Source organism: Anomalospiza imberbis, chromosome 5 (assembly GCF_031753505.1).
Source record: "Anomalospiza imberbis isolate Cuckoo-Finch-1a 21T00152 chromosome 5, ASM3175350v1, whole genome shotgun sequence".
Lineage (NCBI taxonomy): Eukaryota > Metazoa > Chordata > Aves > Passeriformes > Viduidae > Anomalospiza > Anomalospiza imberbis.
Window position 1 is genome coordinate 32,888,601 of NC_089685.1, and position 18,479 is coordinate 32,907,079.

At 42.6% G+C, this 18,479-nt stretch overlaps 1 protein-coding gene across 6 annotated transcripts in view; it reads left to right on the forward strand.

Moving 5' to 3' along the window:
- The first annotated feature begins 445 nt into the window (after positions 1-445).
- MSRB3 (methionine sulfoxide reductase B3) overlaps positions 446-18,479 on the forward strand; it is an 80,259-nt gene continuing 62,225 nt past the window's right edge. For 2 of the 6 annotated variants that reach the window (XM_068190112.1, XM_068190114.1), the window contains exon 1: positions 620-746. Coding sequence is in view for 1 of the 6 variants with exons in the window: in XM_068190111.1 (XP_068046212.1) it covers positions 461-733 (273 nt within the window). In the remaining 5 variants the exon portion in view is untranslated. Of the gene's footprint in view, positions 747-15,500; positions 15,558-18,479 lie in introns of those variants that run through there. The other 4 variants (XM_068190111.1, XM_068190109.1, XM_068190110.1 and 1 more) reach the window with 4 other exon arrangements.

Sequence of the window (18,479 nt, forward strand, 5' to 3'; positions counted from 1 at the left end):
TTTGGGGGGGTAGGGGGAACAAAGAAGGCTGTGTAAGTCCATTATTTGCATTCATTTGTCCCGCATACATATAGCTGTGGTGTGAGAAAGGAGAGCAGGAGGAGGAAGAAGTTCGATGTCGTTCAGTTCCCTCCTTTTTGGAAGCTAGGCACGGTGGGCATTGAGCGCTGTCGTAGTTTCGGGGCCGGTGCTAAAGTGAGGAGCTGGCTCCGGGTGGGAGCCGTGGGCCGGAGCCGCTGCGGCGCTGTCCCCGCTGTCCCCGCTCCCGGCCGGCGCCGCGCAGGCAGCCGAGGGTCACGGCAGCGCTGGCTCCACTCGGCCAGAGCGCTCCGGCCGGCCGGGGCTCCTGGAACTGCAGAGGCGTCTCTTTAAAGGAGCGAGGAGGCGCTCCGTCGGGCTGCCCGAAGCGCACCCTTTAACCCTTTACGTCAGGGCACTTCGGCCGTGCCGCGGCGGCGGGATGGGGCAGGGTCCCGGCCGCCTCCCCGCGCTGCCGGGTCGTGCCGGGCGTGCGGCGGGAGTCTCCGGCTCCATGTTCATATTTGGCGTTGGCCGCCGGTGCCCAGGAATTTCCCGTCATGCTCCCCGGGCGGCGGGCCCGTCACTGCGCTCCCGCGGGGCGGGGGGGCCGGGGCCGCTCGCTCGCTCCCTCGGGCCGCTCCTATGCGCGCTGCGCCGCCGCCGCTGCTCCCCGCGCTCTGCCTGGCGCTGGCGGCCGCCGCAGGAGCCGCAGGTAGGAACCGCAGGTAGGAGCTGCGCCCGGTCCCCCACCCGCACACCGGCCCCCTCTGCCGCGCCGCGGGGAGGGCGGGCCGGGGGCTGCGGCGGGGACGAGGGGAGGAGCGGCCCCGGCGGCGCGGGGGGCCGGGCCGGGCCGGGCCGGGCCGCACCTGCCGGGGCTGCGGCGGGAGCGGAGGGGAGCGGGTCGGTGCTGAGGAGGACCCCGCGGGCCCTGCTGGCGCCCGAGAGCGGGGCTGGGGTCGGGGGTCGCTCGGGTCGGTCCCCGTGTCACGGAGCGAACCCCTGACAGCACTCGTCGGCCCCGCATCCCGGCCGCATCCCGGCCGTGCCGATCCCGTGGCCGCCGCAGCGCCTGGACCCCGGCGCGGCGCAGCTCCTGGCTCCGGGTGTCCTGCGCGGTAGCGGCAGCTCCTGACTCAAACGGGGCGCACAGCGAACAGCTGGCTCGGGGAAGCAGCGCTTGACCAAGTGCGTAATGAGTTCAGTTCAGCCGCGACCCCCAGCTCGCGGTAAATTGTGCATCGCTAGGTCAAAAAAGGAGCTTAAACTTCACAAGTGAGCTCAGAATTTGCTTGTGTTTTTCGGAGGAAGCTCAGTGTGTTCACTGACTAGGTTTGTTTGGTGTTATTCTTCTGACAGATACAATCGATGCAAAAGATAAAGTCTAAATTATATCTTACAGTCCCCTGCCCAAGTTGATGTAGCTGTACTTGGTGCATTGTAATATTCCTGGAAACAGAAATGAGACTTAATTAAGCTTCCTGTAGTATTTGACAAATTAGCTATAAATGCTGTCTTTCCTCCTTGAGCTGAATTTTCAGTCATTACCCTCTTAGCTCAAAGACTGTCTGGAGGCACAGTGATCTTAAACATAGCTGTGTATTAAAAATGCCAAATCTAACAGTAGTTATCTACAGATAAGGCTGAAAGTCAACTGTTAGCTATTGATAAATGCTGTAAGGTAGTTTCTGTAAGTGTTCTGACCCTAAACACAGCATTTAGGAGAGTATAGAGCTTTACATTATGTCATGCTTTTAGCTCTTTCTCCGTTGTTGCTATTAAAACCATTCTGAAGATGTGCCCTCTGGACAGATAGAAGTCAGAATGAGAAATCTGCACTAGCCAGATACTTTGCCTTACTGCTACGGCTTGCTTATGGCAAGTCACCTGTAAATGGAACTGCTATCTCCACTCCTACTGTGTCACAGTGCCACTCATCTGAGTCCAGAATTTAATGCTTAGAATTCGTCCTGCTTATGTTCTTGCCCTTGATGAGTAGACACGAGTGCTTTCTGTCTTATTTGCTGATGATTCCAAACTTTTTGTTACGTTGCTGCGTGCCTTTGCAGTTCGTCATGGTTCCTTGTCTGCCAAATTTGGTTGGTAACAGTGCCCTTTGAGTCTGATTCTGGGAGTAGTTTCCATGTGGCTTGTCATCTTAATCAGATGTTTGCTCATACTTTCTAAAAGAATCTCCTGCCTCATTTTAGACATGGCTTATTTTAGAACAGTATTTTTCAACTGTCTTTTAAAATTTATGTAGGGAATTAAATAGGGTTAGCAACTTAATCAGAGTTACTAAATAATCCTAGAATTCTGAGATTAAAAAAGGATTTTTTAAAAAATAAAGTTCTGCATTGCTTTGTTAAAACCAGTAAAATTAGTGCAGTTAAACATTATATAGAATATGGTTTGTCCAGAATGTGGTTGATCAGTTCTTTTCCCATCTCATGTACCTTGGATCTTAATAATACACATTTGGGATGATCTTTTAGGAAGAAAAAACAATTCTATTTTTCCTCCAAAAGCACAATCTTTAAAAATAGTGCCTTTGTAGATGGGGTAATGTTTCTATATTTGGTTGCAAAGCCATATAAAGTAGTTGATCCTAGACAAAAATAAAGTCTTTTGACTGAATGACCTTGCTCATTTTTCCAAGTGGTAGCAGTTACACGCTCTCACAGGGGTTAGTTAATTCAGATGTTTATGTCAGTGCATACTGTAAGAATTTCTTATTTTTTGTTTGTACATACCGTAAGAATTCCCTACAGCTGTTTGGTAAGGGCCAGCTTGCATGTGAGGGAGGTATTTGGTCCTTTGCCCTGTTATTTATGAAGGTATGGGAGGATCTTGTTTACCTATTCATGTTTTGTCCGCTTTGTAAGCTGATACTTGTTTCTGTATCATTGGAGATCTGGCCTATTTATTACATTAGAAATGCTGGAAAACAGAATTTCTCTTTTAGGTGGATTGTTAACGGTTCTTTTGTTGCTTATTTTAAAAGATGGAGTAGTAAGAGTCAGTAGGGGAAGAGAAGAAAACACACTGTTAAGGATTTAATCTTCTCAGACAGAAGGTTAAGAAGTCTGCCTGTCTGCATCTGACTGGCATTGCTACAAGCCAGCAATGCAGTAAAGCCATCCAATTTGGAGATAGCTTTGTTGAGCTGCATAATTCAAGTGAGTGTATCCTCATTACAGAGCAACTCTTAACCTACATGCAGCATTATATTAGTCACAGGTAGGGAAAATGACCTTATTTTCCCCTTTTTATTATTTTTCTTTTTCATTAAAAGCTGCAGTTTGGGTAGCACCCAGGCTATGTATGAACTTAAGCTATGGAGGCTTTAACTGATAGGAAAGTGGGATAAACATTGGCCTAATTATAGCTGGGTCTAGCTCTGGTTTAAGGGTTCCTTAGCCAGAAGACCCCCACATGGACCCTCAAATTCCTGGTGTGTTTATGACATTGTAGTTAGGAATTACTGTTGAATAAAGTCAGGTGTGGATTTATCTTTCCCTGAGTAACTCTGAAGTTGGTATGCTTATTTTGGAACAAACTACAAGGCTAGACTGAAATAGGGTTTTTCTTGCTCAGGAATAATCATGTCCATACATGGAGTTATTTCAAGGTTATTTTCTCCACACAAAACAGAGGTCTTTTTTTGGTGTCTCATAGAGTAGAAGTGGCTACAGGCTAACTTTCCCTTCCCTTACTCACCTTGCTTTGGTAGGATTTATTGTTATCTTTTCAGAGGCTTCATTTCCCTCAGAAGGATCTTTGGTTCTCAGTTAGCTATTAATATGTACTAGCTTAAAAAAAAGCACAAAACCAAAGATTTAAGTCCTTCTCTGTGGTATTTTGTGAATGTATAACCAAATAGCAGTGTTTTTAAAGTAATTTTCAACTAACCACTTAAGAAAAGGAAGGAAACACATATTGCATTATTAATTTCTACCAGAAGTTGAAGAACGTCATTGTGTATTTAACAGGGTTTTTTGTGTCTTTAATCTGTGAAGATGCTGATCTGTATTTTTTGCGTGAAAATAGGGTAGAAGAATTCTTTGGGAACCCCGTTTATGGTGAGGTAATTGCAAATTATAATTTATCTGCTTAGCTCCAGCCTTCTGGTTCTCATTTAGCAACCTCAATTCAGCATTATCTGAAAACCACACAATCTTGTAACTGGACCTGGGAATAAAGAGGCTTTTTGCAATAAGGATTTTAAGATCTGAGGAACTGAACAATACTAGCCCAAAACAGGCAAGAACAATGCTTACACTTATAAGGTGCTAACACAGTTTTGCTGTCCTCACATACTTAAATTATAGTTTAGCATTGTTTTGTAAAATAATTAATAGCATAAGTATTTCTTTATTTCCAGAAAGTTTTGGATTTAAACATGATTCAGCTTTTGAGTGTTGCACAGACAAAGTCTAAGGACAGGACTTCTGCAGAGGTCCCCAGCTTTTTTTTTCCTTTCAGTAGCATCTGAACATCAAGACTGATGATTTGTCTGAACTGTGGGCAGCAGCTTAGCAAAATGTACATAGCGTGCTAACACATTGTTTTTTTGGGAAGCGTTACCTCATCCAAGAAATTTAAAGAGTAATGTCATGCATAGCATTTGGAAGTATTTCCCCACGGGTCTCTTTAGCTTTGTGTCCTTCCAAAATGGGACAACACCTTTGTGTTTCACCTGATGGAAAACAAATCCCTACCATCAGGGAATAACAATAGTGCTGATGGAATGTAGCTGCCAAATGCCACCACTTTCACTCTCAGCACACAATGAAAATGGAAAAAAATTTCAACACATGGAACCTTAGCAGCTTCCTGGGGAAGTGATCCATGCCAGTTGTTGCCAAAAGGAAATAGCCCACAAAATGTTCCTTCTGGCTGAGGGATTGCCCTGTTCTTGTTCCTCTTCATTCCCCAGTGCATGATTCTCAGGGAAATCTGCAGGCGAGGCAGTTCCAGATGGCTGCACAGAGAGTGTAGGTGATTTTAACAACTTCTAGGACCTTCAAGGGGGGTTGGTGGGTGGGAACCACATAGATACATGGAACTCTTTCGGTTCATGCAGCACAGTGAGTCTGGCCTTGGCCTTCCTGCAGCTGGTTCAAGAGCAAGCATTGGCTTCATACAAAGTTGCTCAGTTGGCTAAGAAAAACGGTTGAGTATACAAGCAGCACATCCTAATGTGTCCTGATGATGAACAATCAGAGCTTACACTCTAGTTCAAGTCGAATTTTTATTAATGGGTGATTCAGTAGTGCACTGACCCAGTTTGCACAATGCTGAAACCAAGGCTTGCAGGTCAGATTGGTTGGGCTCACACACCAACAACACTGTCAGCAGCCATAGCACAAGTGTGAGAGAGAGATGGGAATAAGACAGGAGCAGGTGCTTTGGCTGCCAGCTCAGGGACAGGTGGAAAAGTAGAGGTGAATCAGTCAACTGTGTGAAGTTACAGCCCTGAGATGCAAATTCACAAACTCCAGAAATAATTTTATTTCGGTTTTCTATAGCATTATTATCTCTGCTTTTGAATGGCTGCAGAAAAGGAAAATCAGCCCTGTTCGTCAAAGTCTTAATATTTAACTGCTATGTACTTTTAGACTGTATCTTCATTTTTTCTTTTTTTTTTCTTTTTTTTTTTTTCCCAGAATGAAAATCAGTGCTGCATCAGATCTTGTGTGTACATGGTGGAAAAATACACTGTGCAGACAGCACATCTCTTGACATTTCATTTCATGAAAGAAACCAAATTGTCTATGCTTGTTCTGTGTACTCCTGCTTTTACTTAAAGGCAAGCTCACAAAAGGGACAAGATCTTGGAGCAAATTAGTGGCTTACTGGGGAAAGGACCCACCATATGCTCCTGGTATCTAAACTGCTACCTGGCATCCTTCATCCAAAAACACAAGGCAGCTTTGCTACTCGCCTCTGAACTTGAGAGAGGTGCTGGTTTGTACCAATTTATTCTAGCAGTTGTTGAACCATGCTGGGAAGGATTACAATAGATATTTTTTAAGACTCCAGGCTCTTCTTGTGAAGTCTTAAAATGTGAAATACGGTAGCTGTCTGGGGAAAACAAGCCGTTTTTGTTGCTCAGCTACATACATTACAGACCAGTACATTTTGCTCTAATGATAGTCAAGTAATAACTGTGGCAGTAATAAAGACAGTGAAATAGCTGAGTGATGTAATGCTATTTAAGATGAGAGGAAGATTTTCAGAGCATTATCCCATTTCCACAATCACTCTTGTAGACTAAACAAGCCAAGTGCTTAAAAATTTTTACAGGGATTTGGCTTTCTGAACCACTCTGGTTTTTTTACTTCTCCTCAACTGTCTCTGCCCTGCACCCCAAACCAGAAGCATATTCCAACTGATACCTCACTGCTATTGAGCAGACAAGACTTGTCTCTCAGTCCCTCCTGTTATGTATTATGTTTCTATTTTTTAATAAACTCCAGATCGTTATCTGCCTTTTTTTTTTTTAACAGTTTCACACTGTTGGCTCAATTTATTTTCACTGTAACCTTGACATCCTTTTCTGCTGTATTGCTGCTAGTCTGGCATTCTTACTTTTGATCATTTTGTGCATTTGAAGATTTCTTTTAAAGTCCAAATGTGATTCTTTGTACTTGACTGTATCGAATTTTATCTTGCTGGTTTTTGACCATTTCTCCAATCTATTAAGACCATCTTGAGTTCTGCTCAGCTCTTCAGGGCGTTTCACACTCCTTGCAGGTTGGTGTCTATGTAGTTTTAGTAGTACTACTTGCTGGGTTTTGGCCCTGGTCAGTAGGAGAAGCGCTGAACAAGTGTGTTTATTCAAGCAGCTCTGCACCTGTGTTACACCTTTATCCAAAAGAAAAGTGCTTTTCAAGTTTGCTTTGTCTAAAAGTATTTTACATTTGATGTCTGTTTGATTTGCTGCTTTCCTTCTGCCTGTAGAGTACAAGGAAAGAACGAAAGTATGTTAGTTATGGGGTTAGATTTTGGTAAGCCCATCATGGTGGCTTACTGCTTTCTAATTTTCATTGCCTGTTTATGGATTGTTTAGTATTTTGTTTCAAAAGCTTTCTGTGTATTGAAGATAGATTTATGGCCATGTAATTCACCAGTCAGTCTTTTCTTCCTTTCCAAAAATGGTTATTACCATCTTCCTCTTGAGATTATGTAAAGGCAAAAACCCTTCAAAAATCCTCCAAGGTACATGCTCTTTTCTGAACAATTTTCCCTCCTTGTTTCCCAAATGCTTAGGATAAATTTCTTAATCTGTCAGAAGAAGAAGAAGAGCAACCTCAGGGAAAGGTTTCAGGCACACAGGACAGCTCCATTATCCTGGAATATAGTGATCAATATTAGTATGCCTAATTTCTGATAGTCTCATATTAATGCAGCTAAAGTACCTGAGGTGCAGTTCCTAAGAATGAGATGGAAAGCTTGATAGACTTTGATAAAGACTTCTCTTAAAAAAAAAAAAAAAAAGTAGCTTTGGCAGCTCCAGTGACAATTTTTGCACAGAGCAAGGTCTGCACAACAGATTTCAAGTTTCAAAGTAGTCACTGCAACTACTTCAGGCAATTGCCTCTGCTGTTTTTTAAACAGTCTTATTTCCAACCTGATAATCTGATGTGTTGGTTTTATTTTCTTTGTATTGGGTTACAAAGTGTGAAATTAGCAGATGGACTTAACTGATAATAGGTTATGGTTTATTAATTTTCTTATTTGCTTTGCCGAGCAACTACACAGAATTCAAACATATAGATTACTGTAAGAGAATGTGAATTTTTCTGTACATACATACCAAGGCTATAAAAATAACATACTGAGCAAATGTATCAGAATTCTAATCAGTAATTATTATTTCAAAAATACTTCAGGTGGACATAGAGCTGGCATGTTCTTCATTGTTTTGTCCTGATCGGGGATGCTGAAGGCTCTCACTGAGATGTGCTGAAGTGAACCACAGGAAAAGGGCCCTGTCTTGGGGTTGGAGGCTGAGTTGCTGAGGTTTCATGCCCCTGAGGTCTGGGGGCATGGCTGAGTTGCTGAGGAATTTCAAATGTCTCAGCATGGTGTGAAATATCAGGACCAAGATGGGAAAGAGGGCCCTGATGGTTTAAGTGCAGGATTTTGTTTTTTTGGAGCACGAGTCCAAGTAGGACAGAAACAAACTGCATTTTGGGGCAATGCTTAATGAGATTCCTGACAGCTGGCTGTGGCGGGGGGCTGCCTGCAGGTGCTTGCTGCTGCCTCTGCTGAAGGAAGTGGAACAGATGTCACTTTTAGGGACAGATTATGCAAAGAAAATGTCAACATTTATCTTAGAATACTGATCCAGAGGAAAGCTAAATTACAAAGCCTTGAAAGCAGCCAAAGGTTAAGGGAAGAGAAGAATGAAGTTGGTGGCTGCATTGTTGCCCTGTGCCACCCCAGCTGCACCAGCACTGCCTGGGGGTGCTCCATGCATGCCTGTGTGGCTGCTGCCTGGCACTGCTGTAAGTCTGCTTTAACAGAGCAGGAGAAAATATTTATGGGTTTTTTTCCCAAAGGGAAGTGCTTTTCGCCCTGCAGAAAAGGTTTTGCATGGTTATGGCAAGTCTAGCTGGATGGATACAGGATGAGTATTTTTTTTGCCTTTTGAAAGCATTTAAGGCTGGGAAATGTGGATTGACAAAAATGTAATGTTTAGTAAGTATTTTCAATCAATTAAAAAAGGTGGAAGAGACACCTTCGTGTTTTGGACACTTTGAAGAGAATTGAAAAGAAGGGAAATAATTTAAGCGAGTTTTGCTAGAATTAATACATCTTTTGTTCAAGATTTGGAAAACAGCTTTAGAATGCCTGAAGATGCAGGATGCCTAAAAGTTTGTGGATTTTTAAACTGCACTGGAATGAAAATCACAATTCAGCTCACAGATTCCACATAACATTTTCCATTGAAAAAGTTTGTCCTTGGAAGCTATTCAGAGGCTGGAGCCCCTCTTCTATGAAGACAGGGTGGGTTTGTTCAGCCTGGAGAATAAAAGGCTCTGGAGAGATCTTAGAGCCCCTTCCAGTTCCTTCTGGGGCTACGAGAGAGCTGGAGAGGAACTTGTTACAGGGGCCTGGGGTGACAGGACAAGGGGGAATGGCTTTTAACTGGGAGTAGGTTTAGATTAGATATTACAGAGAAATTCTTCACTGTGATGGTGGTGAGGCACTGGAAGGGGGTTGCTCAGAGAAGCTGTGGATGCCCCATCCCTGGAAGTGTTTGAGGTCAGACTGGATGGGCTTTTGAGCAACCTGGTCTTGTGGAAGGTGCCTCTGTCCATGGCAGAGGAGTTGGAACCAGATGATTTTAAAGTCCCTTCCAACCCAACCTATTCTGTGATTCTATGGCTCTACAACATTTTCTCTTGTAAGAAGGAGAGTCTTGAATAAATGTTTTTATCCCTGTAATTACCTAAACACAGGTAGATGTACATATAATCCTCGTTATTAAATGGCAGAAAATTTGGGTTGTGGTTTAAAATCAAGTGGTCTTCATATTTTAATAAAATTTATTGCTGTTAGGACAGAAATAGTTTTTCTCGCTCTCTCACTTTTCAGTCACTGACATTCAGTATTTACTCAAAGCTTAAGTCATATCTTTCCCTACTCGTTGTGGTGTCTTCTCACTGCTATTCATAAAAATAAAAGTACAACTTTGACAAGAGAAGACTTAGGAGTTTCTGTTTTACTTGATGGTATTTTATTTTGTTATGTATTGGATGCTTGAGGTTTTTCTCAGCTGCATAAATATTCTTTGGTTTTTGGATGATAAATGTTCCTACTGCAGAATGTGAGGCATTCTCTAATGTTTTTTTTTTGTTTTGTTTTGTTTCTGTTTTTGTTTGTGCAATGTCAGACCTTCTATATGCTATAATTTTAAAAAAATATTTTTGGAAAAAAGGCTGAGGTTTTCATGTATATTCATAAGGCTGCTCTGCATACCATCGTGACACAATCTGTGTGATCAAAGGTACATTTTTAAAGGATGCTTTTGCTCTGTTGACATATGCGTAGACCTGTGCGTGCTGTTTGAAGGACAGCTGACGGGGCTGTGCAGTGTGTGACTGTACCAAAGGGAGCTGGCACCGCTCGGTGGTGAGGAGCGGTATTGGTTTGTAGAGAAAGGCACGTGGAAAATTTCCATGTAAGGGAGACTGCTGGGGAGAGATTGGCAGCTACGATGTCTTTAACTCGGAGCGTTTTTCTAGCAGCTGGGATGATAAAAAAACAAACCACCACCTGAATTGCTCTGAGATGAAGTTATACTGTCTGACAGAGAGATCATAACTAAATTTTACAAACCCTTTACTTAAAAACATTTTTACAAAAATACAAGATACTCAGGTCTGGGTTCAGAGTCTGATATAAAAATTATATTTTCTCAAGTAGGAAATAATACAAATACAGGGAGATTATTCAGCTTTCAAATAGCTTGTGCTGAAGAATGCAGAATGAATGAAATTACACAACCAAGACAAATGTGCCTTTTGCACTGAAACTTTATTTTTCTAGCAGGGTGCATGGCACCTATAGACACGTTATGTGCATATATGCACATGTAGACTGATATTAGCACTAATTACTTTATCAATTAAAAGAGTTTTAAATATCTTAAAAATCTGCTGGCAATAGACCTACTGATTGTTGGTAATTTCCTATATACACTGTAATAACTCCATGGCATCCATTAAGGATGCCTTAGTTTCCTGCTGTGGCAGGGAGTGTTGGGAGTTCTTATTCCCCGGTACAGATTTTACTCTGAGAACTCATTAAACTGGAGGGCAAAACCATGTCTGGAATCACAACTCTTCCGGCTCTCTGATATGTTCAGGGACTTTGTCTCCTTCAGTGGACTAGTAGGTATCATTTGTACATTTCCTTACAGTGTCTCATAAAAGACAGTCACCAAATTTACGTGGTCTGTGATGTTTGAGAATTCAGCTTCTCTGTGCAGCAGAAGTGGCAGCTTCCCTCATCCCTCCTGCAGCCAGTGTGTGCCCTGCGGCTCGGGAGTGCACGGTCAGCGAACAAAGCCCTGCAGGGCCGGAGTGTACTGTTTTCTTGTGTTGAAGTCCGCTTAAGTCATACCAGTTAGATGGAGGCTTTCTCTTTGCTTCATTTATGAGCTATTCTACCTAAGAGAAACTGCTCCTGTCATGCATCTAATTGCATATTGTTACCCAGGCAAATAATCTTTGTAAGGTGAGGAAAAAGTCTGCTGAGTTACAGAGTAATGTTTGACACAATTTAAAAGAATGCCAATTCCAAATGATGCCTTTGTTTAATCTTCAAAATTAGTCTTTTTTTTTTCTTTTTTTTTTTTTTTAATTGAAAAGTAAAAGCTAGTACAAAGGTGTTTTAGAATAGCAGAACAGAGATTTCTGTTGAAGGGCTTCTGTTCATGGCTATAAAAGGAAGTTGCATTTAACATGATGCATGGGATTTGTCCCAAACTGAAAATAGAATTGAAAGCTTGTTATCTCTGCTGTATTAGTAAGCCTGACAATGCAAATAATGGTGGAGAGGGAGACATACCTAATCAAACCAGCCTGATAACAAAAATGGATTTCATGTCTTTGAGTGCTAGGGTACCCCTTGCATAGTTTTATTCACAGCAGTAACCCAGAAATTTTTATTATGTTTTTTCTTTTAGTATTGAGAATGAATCCTTTATTGGTGTGCAAGACAAAAAGCTTTTGGGCTTGCCAGTAGGAATTGTTCAATTAAAAGTTGTTTCCAGAACACTTATATCTCGTCATCTGAGGACCAGAAGCAATGAAATCTTTACCACTGTGCTGGAGAGGACTGCCTGGAATAGAAAAAATGAGAAATTTTTCAAGATGTTGAAAGGATCGTGATTCTCAGAAAAGACCCATTTAAGAATAGTTTACGACTGTTGTAGTTATAAACTCAGTGCCATAAAAGGAATGTGCTGTATGTTGGCAGGCTACCAAGTCAGGGAAAATGAAAGCACAGCTCAGCACTATTTTAGTGCATCAGATCTGGGAGGAGCAGGAGTGGAGGGGAATCCCAATTGACCTATATTTACTTTCCTTTGGGAAGTATTGCCAGTTGTAACTATTGGGAAATAATTTGCAAATTACAGATGTATGAGCACTTGCTCGACTGAGAGACCCACTGGTTTCTGCCCTTAGCCAAGAATTCTCTTTCATCCCGGGCTGGGGGACTCCTTGGCCTGTTTCTTCCCTTCCTTGGGGTTGCTGCTTTTTTGTGTCTCTTTGCAGTTTCTCTTTTCCCATTTCATCTGTTGTTCACAAGGCTTGTGCTGTCTTGTCTCTACATAAATGAAATCTCCTTGCATTTTACTACCCTCCCTAAGGACCAAGTGAGAGTCCCTTGAGCAAGGACTTTCTTCTGTATTACTTAAAGCAGAAACAATTGCATCCCTCCTCTGCTCCTACTCAGTGTAGCATGGATGTCCTCCACATCTCCACACGCCACATCCTCTGGTTGTTTAGAGGGGCTCAGTATCACTGCTATGCTGTGTGTAAATGTTAATAGTAAAATAAGGAGAAATCAAGCCCACAGTTTTCTTGTCCACGGGAGCCAGCTGCCGAACAGTAAGGTGTTAATATGCCTTTTCCCTTGTTGCTTTTTTGGAGGGTACAGCCTTCAAAAAGTCATTTGTTTTGATTATCTTCTCACTTCTCAGGCTTTTTTAATTTGGCCCCTGGACACACCCTCAGGCTTTAGTCACACCAGTCTCATTGTTGCCAAGCTGTTTCTTTGCTAGCGGGAGAGGGGAACAATGCAGTGGTCAGTTCAGCATACAGAAAAGGTTATTCCTGTGAGAGATAGTGAGCTTTCTATTTTAGGCAGCTGTTGCTAGAGAGAATGTTAGCTCAATTTGATAATTAGATGAAAATTAAATATACGTCTTTATTTTCTTCTCAGATGTAGTGTTTTTCTTTTTAAGTCTAAATAATTTTTCTATTCTGGAGAACCATTCTAATGTAAATGGTAACTTAGATATATGGTGCCTCCTCACATAGCATAGGCTGAATTGTGTGCAGAGATTTCAGAATCTGGTTTGTTTTCCGAGATTTTTCATGATTATTTTATTGGAAAAATAATACTTTTAGGCTGTATGATAATCTAAAACCTCTTGTGGGAATCTCATCTCTCTTACATGGAGGACTGAAGTCTGGGTAATAAAGCTCAGACTAAAGGCTGAACTCCTAAAAATATCTCTGATTCACCTCAGTAGGAACCTCTATGCATCCTAAGGATAAAGTACGGAGGGTATTAGTCTATAAGGAAATGCTTGTCAATTATGTATCAGAGAGTGGGACTCAGTGTGAGCAGATGAGCATCTTTGCTCATTCTCTTTTCCTGCTTTCCTCTGGGTTTTGTCTGATCTCAACCTTTAGACTTTTCTTCTTCCTTCCCTACTCCCACCATCAAGAGAAGCTGCTGAAGCTTCCCAGCTAGAATATGAAAAGGATACCTCAGAACATCCATAGACTGGACCGTTTCACAGGAGAAGGAAGATGGGCTGGTGGGCACTGTGAGGAAGCTGAGGAAGCCGTGGGACTGGGGAGGGCCCTGTGTACCCCTCGAGCTTGAGCAGCCGTGGTGTGGGTCATGCTTATTGTGCCCAGGCAGTCATCTGCCACCTCCAGCCCTGCTGGCTCTGTGGGTGCAGGGACAACTGCTACAGTTCATGTTATGAAACACTGAATAGACTCCACAGTTAGTGACTTGTCTGGTTGCTTTACAAATGATGATTCCTATAAGTAAGGGCCATTAAAACACCTGCATCTGACAGTATCCTAAAGCATATGTGGGCCAAACTGGTACTTGAAAATGTCTTAGTGTGTTTTGCAGGAAGGTTTTATAGGTTGGAGTTTCAGTTGCTCTGGGAAGGGTTTAAGAACAAAATCCAGTATAAGAGAATACATAAAATTCAAGAAACAGAAAGGTTTTGAACTTCACTGTTTAGGCTCCTTTCTAATGACAGTACTACCTTCAAGTTTAAACCTTGACATTTCCTGGTGTTTCATTCAAATATTACAAGGTATGGCAGTAATTACCTCTTTTATCAGGGCACAATATAAACTTCCTAGAAGTCGACAGAATTGCCATTTGGTTTGTACATTCCAGCACAAGCAGATAAGGGGAACATGCTTTAACTGAGAGTCTTAAAAGTGAAGTGGGAATTCAGGTCTAATACTTCAGATTTCTGTGGCTGTAACTGAGAAGCTAATATTGTATAGGGGGAGAATATATGCTGAGAAGCATGCAAGTTATATGCTACAGTACTTCTGTAGACCTGTAAGGTTAATGCAGTTAATTTCATTTAGAATGCTTTATTCCTTTTCAATAAGTCTTTGAGAAGCTTAAATTTATAATTGTCTTTTCATTATCCTAGCTGTTAATGATTAAAGTATTTTATTCTCATCAGACAGTGAGCTTTTACAAGCCATTTTAATAGCAAATAGTAAATCACAAACTTTTGAAGACACCTAGTTTGCATTTTCAATACATGTATGAGCACATGAAAATCCAGAGCCCAAAATCTCTCTTTAAAGGTAAATTTCATAGAATCACAGAATGGTTTGTGTTGGAAGGGACTTTAAAGATTATCTGGTTCCAAAACCTCTGTTGTGGGCAGGAACACCTTCCACTAGACCAGGTTGTTCAGAGCCCTATTCAACCTGACCTTGACTTACAGGGATGGGACATTCACCACTTCTCTGGGCAACCCGCTCCAGTGTCTCATTATTTTCATAGTGAATAATTTCTTCCTAACATCAAATCTGAATTATCCTTTCCCAGGCTTTTGTCAATTACCTTTACTACTTTTTGCCAAATGCTTCAAATACAGTATGGTGCATTGAAACATGCAGTTGTCTAAAAATATAATTATAAATCACAAATGCATATGCACAGGATGTGTGGTTTTTTGAGGGCTGAAGACTGCCTCCTCATGGTTCTCTCAGGCTGTTGGGAGGCTAGGACAGCCCAGATAATGAGGTATATAAGCATGAAAGTACTTTGTACACTGCAAAGGGTGCTAGTTTCAGGATTAGACATCTTGGACTGCAGTGGGAACTGGAACTCTTCCCTCCTTCTTTCACTGATAAAAAACCAGCAATCATCAGGCCCCTGCTGAAAAGTTTTCCTGTACTCCAGTCTCCTGCCACAGCTGGCAGCTTAATGATGGTTTATTAAACATCTCTTACAAGCTATTTAACATTGCCTTTGTCCACACCATAGCATACACCATGACAAACCTGCAAACAGGAAAGTCCCTTAAAGCCACCAAGTGCAGTGCAGAGAGCAGGAAAGGCCAAGGTCTTTGGTGTTAGCACAGAATGTGTTAAGGAAAAGTGATTGTTTATAATTGTTTAGGCACAGAAAGACATGATCTACTGAAACACTTGCTCATGTGGTTCTCTCTTTAGGCTGCACCTTTTGTTTCTGCAGTTCCTGAGGGTAGATCTGACTGGCAGCAGCTTTAGGTGAGCAAAAGCCAAAAAAAAAAAAAATACTAAAACTGAAATAAACATATATACAAAATAATCCACTAAGTTTTGTCAGGGAAGTACTTGGTTATAGTTTGCTTTGTGTCAAAATAAATAAGTAAACCCTTTGCAATACAACTGTTCAAAGTTATTGCTGGACTGAAAAAACTTTACAAAACAAATGCTGATAAAAATTAAACTGTTTATCTAACACTTGAGTACAGTAGACTCCCAGGCCTTTACTTCTTTCTAACTTCTAGTTGTTTGGCTTTCTTCAGTGTGGCAATATTTTTGCTCTTTGTTTTTTCCAGTGACACAGGAATTCCTAACAAGAGCCTGGGAGCCTGGCTCTCTGACTAGTGTGTGCCTATCTCTTAATTGTTTCCTGCCCTCCAAATGAGGCCAGAGACTTGGGGCTGGGGGAAGGGAAATTGGAAAAAATAGAAACCTCACACTACTAAGGTCTTATTACTGGGGCAAGAAAAAAACCCCTGATCCTTCCCTTAAGAATTTGTGGATGTTTTTTTAATTTACTTGTAAAGAGCTAAAACTTCATGTTTTTTCTTGTGAGAGCTGGGATTCTCATGTAATTTTAGGAATTCTGGACCTTAGTTTTCAGGAATAACGCTGAATATGGAAAAATTTAAACCAGTAGTGTTACGAGCTCCCAAGACCCTTGATGTTTCCCCTACTGCTCTTAAAAACAAGATGTGGTAATATCAGAATTTAACCTCTCAAGTTGTCCTTCACCCAAGGAAATTTTTCTAGTTGCAGACAGAGGTTGAAAAAACATAACCTGAGTACATACAAAGTTCTTAATTTCCGAAGGACAAATTTGACAGACCACCTATGTTACTTTATAGCTAATAATTTTGGGGCGAAACTTGTGTTTTCTGAATGTTCACAATGGACAATATAGAAGATCTTGAAAGCTGGTAGTTCCTTAATATTTGCCAACATTAGGCTCTTAAGAGGAAGGTTTCCCTGGAGTTAAAATGCATATTCTAGAAAGCTGCTTCTGAAACTCAGCTAATGACATAGTTACTGCTGTATTTGTATTATCTGTACTTACAAGATTTGCAAGTTATTACTGAGCATGGTGTCCATCTTATGAGACTCAAACAGATAGAAGATCCGTGTTGTACTCTGTTAAAGAATGAAGTACAGTGAAGGGGCTCCAAGGGGTTTGCTGACACCCAGGGATAACTGTGGCGGAGCCAACAGTGTCCTGGGTGTTGCAGGCAGCACAGCAAGCAGCAGGTGTTTTTTAAAAAAGGGCAATCCACCAAAATAAACCCAAACAGTGATGTGTAAAAGCATCATCCCTTTCCCTGAATCGTGAGTTCTTCTCTGATCTCTTCATGTAGCAGCTGTCCTTACAGGAAAGTGGCATATTGCAGTACTGCAGTAAAGATATGGGAGGTGGCGAGTCTGTGCGGTGGAAGTGCAGTGCTGCAGTACTCACTGTGGCTCAGGCATGTGACAGCTGTGTTAGCATTGCTGTCCCCAGGCCACCTGGCCCTAGCACTGGCAAGGTGGGGTGCTGTGCCAGTACAGATGGGGTCCCTTGGGGCTCAGGCAGGTACCTCCAGCACCAGCATGGGGGTTTTGCTTAACCCCTAGAGGGCTATCATGGGAGTTTAAACCACCAGCCTTCTATTCCGAGGATGGTGTTTTCACAGAATCATTTAGGGTGGAAAAGACCCCTGAGATCATCAAGTCCAACCTTTGACCAAGCACCACCTTGTCAACTAGACCATGGCACCCCCTTGGGCAGCCCATTCCAATGTCTAATCACTTTTTCTGTGAAGAAATTCTTCTTAATGCCCAACCTAAACCTTCCCTGATGTAGCTTAAGATTATGTCCTGTCATCGTACTGTTAGTTGCCTGGGAGAAGAGGCTGACCCCCACCTGGCTACAACCTTCTTCAGGCTAGCTAACCCCAGCTTCCTCAGCCACTCCTCATCAGACTTGTGATCCAGACACTTCACCAATGACATTGCCCTTTCCTGGACTTCTCCCTATGTTTCTTGTTATGCTCTGGTTGTTCCTCTTAAGTAAATTAGAGACATAAACACGGCACTTGAGCCTGCTAAAGGCTATGGCCAAGCTTGCATGCACCACAGAAAGAGTAGAGGGAAGATAAGAACCTGTCGCAATGTTACTGTCATTCTCCCTAAATCTCTTCTCTGTACCCATGGAATTGCCAGGTGGGGTGAAGCACCTCCAAACCAAATGCATTAATTGCAGTGAGTTTGACAATGCACTTCTCTTTACTGATTCTTCACAAGCCGTTCCTATGGTGGTCTGTAAGCTTCCTGTGGCAGGGTTTGTGTGCGTACAGTACCTAGCACCAGGAGGTCTCCTCCCACTGGAACTACTGGGCATTGCTATAATGTAAGAGTGAACAGAAATAGCAATCAAAGCATTAGCAATAAAAGAATAAATTAGATTAACTGCAATAAAGTACTTTCATGGATGCTCAGTGATATTTTATTGGGCTCTCCGGACTTGCATATCCTCCAAGTCCTTATAAATAGGTGAGAGTAAATAATAACATTTTGGTGAACACTTACATGCTTGACATTTTCAAAAGGCCAGGATCTATTTTATAATTCTCGGTAATTTCAGATAATTTCCTTTAAGCTGCTTACAGTTGAAGGAGGGAGGGAGGAGTAGGAAGGGGGCAGGGAGGCAGTATCCGTCTGGGCCGTCAGTGCAGCGCCTCGCAACAGTGCCATGGGCAGCGGCCGCAAGGCGGCGCCACCGGCAAGGGCCGCTGCGGCCTGCCCGCCGACAGGGGCGCTCCATACCGCTGCTGCCGGAGCGCGGCAGCGGCCTCAGCCCGGGGCTGCGGGGCTGCGGGACAGTGCCGGCTGCGGGACAGTGCCGGCTGCGGGACAGTGCCGGCTGCGGGG